This window comes from Psammomys obesus, unplaced genomic scaffold, assembly GCF_907164565.1.
Source record: "Psammomys obesus unplaced genomic scaffold, mPsaObe1.curated_primary_1811, whole genome shotgun sequence".
NCBI classification, from domain to species: Eukaryota; Metazoa; Chordata; class Mammalia; order Rodentia; family Muridae; genus Psammomys; species Psammomys obesus.
The window spans coordinates 8,561,843-8,567,745 of record NW_026592666.1 but is presented as its reverse complement, the minus strand read 5'-3'; the positions used below and the strand labels follow the sequence as shown (position 1 = coordinate 8,567,745).

The following is a 5,903-nucleotide window of genomic DNA, read 5'->3' as shown; positions in this document are numbered from 1 at the left end:
TGTGTGTGTGTGTGTGTGTGTGTGTGTGTGTGTGTGTGTGTGTGTGTTTAGGGTTTGGGAGGTGGTGATGAGCTGGGGAAACACAGGCCTTGTCTCCCTGGTGGCACACCTTGGCCTAACAGGGAAGGGAAGGGACCCCAGCTTGTGTGTTCTTGGTGGACTGATATATCAACAGGAAACAGCTCTATCCTGTGACCGTTGGCATGGTGGCTCTCACCTGACTGCACCTTGGAATTGCCTAGGGAACCTTAAAGGAAGCCAGCGTCTGGCTCTCTGCAGGTCAGTTCAGTCAGAAACCCTAGAACACAGCGGAACACCCCACACTCAGTTCCCCAGGTTATCCTATATACTTCTAGGGTTACATTTTGGGGAGTAAAACAGGAACATTCAGCCTCCTGAAAATGGACAGCTATGTGTGCGCTGTCACCTTTCAAGACATGGCCTCTAAGATCCACTGTCTCACATCCTGAAATTCTGGCCGGCGGACCATGAAACACCTAGTCGGGTCTATCTGTTGGATGGCAGGTGACCCATGTTACAGACCAATTTGCGTATCATCTGGATTCACATCAGCATGGCAGTGAACTTGGAGGTGTAGTTTATAAATGGGCAATTAAGTTACGCTAAGAGCATTCATGTGGGCCCTGAGCCAATCTGACTGCCGTGGAAGAGGAGAGGAACAAAGACACACACAGGAGAAGCCAGTTCCTGTAAACCAAGGACGGAGGCCAAATGCTGCTCTTAAAGGCGCTCCTCTCAAACGGCTTCTTTAAAGAAATATTCATTCTATTTTTTTTAAAGAGTTTTTAAAAAAAACTTGTGGGGGCTGGAGAGATAGCTCAGAGGTTAAGGGCACTGGCTGCTCTTCCAGAGGTCCTGAGTTCAATTCCTAGCACCCACATGGCACCTCACAAGTGTCTGTAACTCCAGTTCCAAGGGATCTGAGACCCTCACACCAATGCATATGTAATAAAGTTAAAAAGTTATTTTTAAAAAGACATAAAATTTTCTGTGTGTGTGCGTGTGTGTGTGCGTGTGTGCGTCTGCCTGCATGTGTGTATGTGCACCACGTGCTTGTCTGGTTCCTAAGGAGGCTAGACGCGCGCACCGGAGGCCCTGGAACTGGAGGTTCCATGTAACATGACTGTGACATGAAAGTGCTGGAGATTGACGCCAGGTCCTCTGGAAGAGCGGCCAGTGTTCCCTTTGCTTTGGTTTGTTCTCTCCTGATTTGTTTTCTGGGACAAGGTTTCTCTGTGTAGCCCTAACCCTAGCCCTGGCTGAACTGGGCCTCACTCACTCTGTAGACCAAGCTGGCCTCGAATTCGGAGACCCGCCTGCCTCCAGGAGCAAAGGCGTGCGCCACCACGCCCAGCTTCAGCAGCCGGAGCTACTAACTGCTGAGCCATCTCTTCAGCCCTAATTTTTTTTTTTTAATTTATTGATACATGTGGGGGAAGAGCATGCATTCCACTGAGTCTAAGAATGTGGAGGTCAGAGGAAAGCGCTCTAGGGCCCGTTCTTTCCACCATCAGCATCCCCGGAATTGAACTCAGGTCATGGCTCTTGGTAACAAGCATCTTTCCCCCACGAGCCACACCTCAGGCCCCAAGCTTCCAAACTGGTAGCATGTGACTGTGTTCACGAAGCCAGCCCATTCTTCAGGTCACCAGAGCAGATGAGCTCCACCAGAAGGGAAAAGCAGAATGCCAGGATGGCGAAACAACGCTGTCTTACAGTAACCTTGGAAGCCTGGGAACATTTGATCTTTGGGGCAGACAATCTTCTTCCCGCCCATCTTCATGCCCCCTCCCTCCTACTTCTAGCTCTCTGCTCCTTTCCAAAACTCAGGGGAAACTAAATGAATCAAGGCAATTTAGAACAAACTCTGGGTGTTCAGGGGAACATTGAATAAACTGTACTCTCTTTCTCTCCTTCATACTCCTCACCCCCAGCCCAATCTTCTGAACTTCTTTAAGGAGAAAGAGGGGAGAGAGAATGGGAGAGAAAGAAGACCCACCCACACACACTCTAACCTGATCCCCTCAACAGAGAGACAGCAGAGAAAAGCCATGCAGAGCAGCTCAACAAGACAAGTGGCTCAGCAGGTGTTTGCTGTGACCTGAGTCTGATCCCCCGAAACTGCAGTGGAAGGAGAAAACCCACTCCTGAAAGTTGCCCTCTGACCTCCACAGGTGTACTGCCACTCCTGTGTGCCCTTACTCACGTCCTGCACACACACACATATGTGTATGAACAACAATAAATAGAACTTAAAAAAAAAAACCTCACAAGTACAGAGGGGTCACTGTAAGCTCCCTCAAGAGATACATGAAAGCCACATTCTAAGGCAAGCAAACGCTCTTCTTCTTCTTTTTCTTCTTCTTTTTTTTTTTAATGGTTAAGACTCCAAAAGGCACCCTGTCATCTTCTCAGCCCTTCCCCTACACCCCAGGCCTCCTGCTTTGTTCTCTAAAGAAAGAGAACATTAAGAAAAACATCTCACTTCTGTTTGCTTTCTAGGAGAGGAAGAGGTAATCAGAGATAAGTTCTGATATCTCAGGCCTAGTCCTCTATTTGGGAGATGCAGACTAAAGAACAGGATTTCATCCCAAGGAGCAAAAACAGTCAAAAGCCAGGCACCCTTACGGCTGGGACTGAGGGCCGAGGGCTCGAATTTTGAGAGTGCACTCTTGTTTTCCTTCGGAGACAATATATACACATTTATTTATTCTGGGTGTTTGTGCACATGCATGCACGCACAGCATGTGTGTGGAGATCAGAGGACTGCCCTCCCTCGACCATGAGGGTCCAGGTATCAACTCAGGTCATCAGGCTCGGTGGCGAGCGCCTTTACCCACTGAGCCACCTTGCCCACTCTGGGGCACATTTTCAGGGCAGTGCTGGTAATCTTACAGTGGCCACCACAGCCCAGAAGACTACAATCTTCAGAGAGAAGAGGGTCTCAGGGAGCCTGGGCCCCCAGCAGCCTTGTGATTAGCGCAAGTCACAAGCACAGAGGCGGAGGAAGGGCCACCACGAAGCCTTTGGATTATGAAGAGATCTAATGCTAGAATCTCTGGGGGGTTAGGGGAGTCAATGACCCAGGAAAAATGACACCAGCTTACAGCCTCTGGCAATAGCCTGGGAAAGCACTTGCCAAGGGGAGTAGACACTCAGCAATGTTCTCAAACTGCAGGGATGATCTTAGAGGCACTGTATGACTCTGACAGGGGCCTCTGGTGGGGCCCGGGGCATTCTGGGACTTTCTTTCCCATGGTCACATCCTCTGTTCTTCTTCACAAGGCCAAGGGGTCCTGAATTTCCCTCTCTCCTCTACACCTTTTTGATGTTTCTCTTATTTAGAACACAAGCGTCTGCATTGTCAAACACGCTCCCTCACCCCAGGCTATTGTGGTCGGTCTCTGCAGGGGAGAGCCCACCAGTTCTGTTCCCCTTCTGCACACTTGCCAAGCTCATAAAAGGGAACAGGCCTGCCTGTCCCCAGGAAAGCAGGCAGTGCCCTTTGAGGCCACAGGAAATCAATCACAAGATCAGGCCAGCTCCCTCAACTGGACACTCAAACTGTCCGTTTGGCAGCGTGGTGTTTTCCCTCTCTACTATCACCTGTTTGGGAAGAGGAACCAACCTGGCAGTGCCACCACCTGCTGCTGGCTCTGGGACGTAGAGACCCTTGAAAACAGCAGGAAAGTCACCCATTGTACTCACCACCTAAGAACCTAGGCACCTGCTTCTCACAGGATGTAGCTTCCGTGTTTCTAGCGTGGACCTACTCTATGTCAGGTTGCTCCATACAGTTAATTTCCAGACTTTCGTGGTAACTCACACACTGTTAGAAGTGCAAGCGCTTCCCTCAAGAAACAAACTTGGAAAGTCTATAATGGGGGGGGGGGGGAGTTTCACTATAATCTACCTAAAGCAATATTTGTTCAGTTGCAACAATGTCATCAAAAGGGTGGGACGGGGGGGGGAGGGGCAGCTTGTCAGCCTTAAATTCTTTCCTTACAATAGTCAGGGCAATGGCTGAGGGCAGAGCTGCTTGCTGTAGCTTAAAGCCTCGAATATCGAACGTTTCTGGAAGCCAAGAAAGTTCTATTACAGAAAAAGAAAAAAAGTCAACGGTGCTTTAAGAACTGTTGGATTTCCCCAGCACATTACATTTACCAGAGTTTTGGTTCTCTACAGCCGGTTTGTAAGGGCTGTCGTTTGCTTGCCAAATAAGCATATCTTGGCTTCCGTGGCCAGGCAGGAACAGTGCCTTGATATTAAATATTTTAAGCAAAGAACCTCTGACCTGAGGGCCCTCAGCTAACAATGAATGACATTCTCTGTAAGCCAACCAGAAACCCAACTTAAGTCTGTGCCTCCAGTTTCTTTGCCTAGCAGTCTGTCACACGAGCCGAAGGAGGATGAGTGTTTACCACAATTATACTGAAAACAAAAACTCTGTAGCAAGAGGCTTGTTAGAGTCTGTCCCAGCCTCCACTGGGCAGAAGGTCCCGAGAGAAAGGGGAGTTAGGGATGGAGAAAGAAGCAGAGAAGGTGGCCATCCAGGGAGGTTACAGTTGTAAAGACATTTGTTACAGTGACACACTGCTCTGAAAATCATGGCCATGACCACACCTGCCACCTGCCGCAGCCTGCCTCACACCTTTGCCGGGAGGTTGAGTAGTTCACCAAAGAAAAGCATTGATCTTTGACTTGGCAGGAGGGAGTCCGTGTGTGTGTGTGTGTGTGTGTGTGTGTGTGTGTGTGTGTGTGGTGTGTGTGTGTGTGGTGGGTATGGAGGCAGTGCTGGCACCTTTTACTGTAGAGTCATACCGCTGAGTGTAGTTTCTGTTCTGTCAGCTCCTATCAGAATCACGGCATCTCCACTAGCCCTCCGGTCTTCCCAGCCTCGCTCCCTAGGGGCCGGCGTGGACTTTAGGTCCAGCGTGCCCTGGGCTGGTCTCCTTACATGGATACCCTTGGAAACTGGCTGGGACGCGCCCTGACCGCGGGGGTGGCCAGCCAAACGCAGCCCTTCGTCCAGAACACGGTAATCTTCCAGAGCTGGGCGTGGTGCCGGGCTCTGTTTAGGGATCCTCCAGTGAACACAGAAAGCCCGGCTTAGTCTCCGATGCCCGGGAAACTGAGGAAAGGTCAACGTCCGTCCTTAGGTGGCGGTGGCTCCCCGCTCCCACCACCTGAACACCAGGGGCACCCATCAGGCGAGAAAACTGCTTAGGGAGTGCACTTCAACTTTAACGCAAACAAGCCGTGCCCCTGCCGAGGCCAGCCCAGCCTCCCGTCCCCGGGGCAGCAGCGAGGGGAAGGCGGGCTCCCGGCAGGCAGGTGAGCGCTTACCGGAGAAGTCGGAGAGCGCGGCGGTCTCTTTGGAGCACACCAGGACGGTGCAGCAGAAGAGGCGCAGCAGCGGCCCCGGAGGCTCGACCTGCCTGCGGAGGCCGGGGCTCTGCGCCGAGGGGGGCGCGGGCGGCGGGCGCGGGTGTCCCGGCAGGAGCATGATGCTCGGCGCGCCTGGGCGCGGGCGCGGGGGTCGCAGGCTGGAAGACCTCGTCACATGGCGTGGCGACCCGTGGCCCGCGGCTCCGCGGCCCCCTGCCGCCTCCCGGTCCCGGCTTCAGGAGCTTCTTAGGCGCCCGCGGCCGCCGGGTCCGGGATCCCCAGCCGAGGGGAGGGGGCGGAGACCCGGGGCGGGGCGAGGAGGCCGGGGAGGCCGCCGCGCCGTCTCTCCACGCGCCTGGGCCACCTGGGGGGTGTCGCCTCGTGCCCTGGAGGGTTGCCGAGGCCGATCGGGGGCGCCGAGCCCCCCGCGGAGGGCGTCCCCACTCCCGATCCCACTGCTGCGCAACTTGAGCGCCTTCCACGGCCGGGTCTCG

General features: G+C 53.1%; 1 protein-coding gene across 4 annotated transcripts in view; it reads right to left on the bottom strand.

Moving 5' to 3' along the window:
* Window positions 1–5,619, bottom strand: part of Eva1c (eva-1 homolog C) — a 66,494-nt gene extending 60,875 nt beyond the window's left edge. For all 4 annotated transcript variants that reach the window (XM_055614874.1, XM_055614877.1, XM_055614875.1 and 1 more), the window contains exon 1: window positions 5,368–5,619. In XM_055614874.1, coding sequence (XP_055470849.1) covers window positions 5,368–5,527 — 160 coding nt within the window. In that variant the 5' untranslated portion in view covers window positions 5,528–5,619. The remainder of the gene's footprint in view (window positions 1–5,367) is intronic.
* Between the last annotated feature and the right edge of the window lie 284 nt (window positions 5,620–5,903).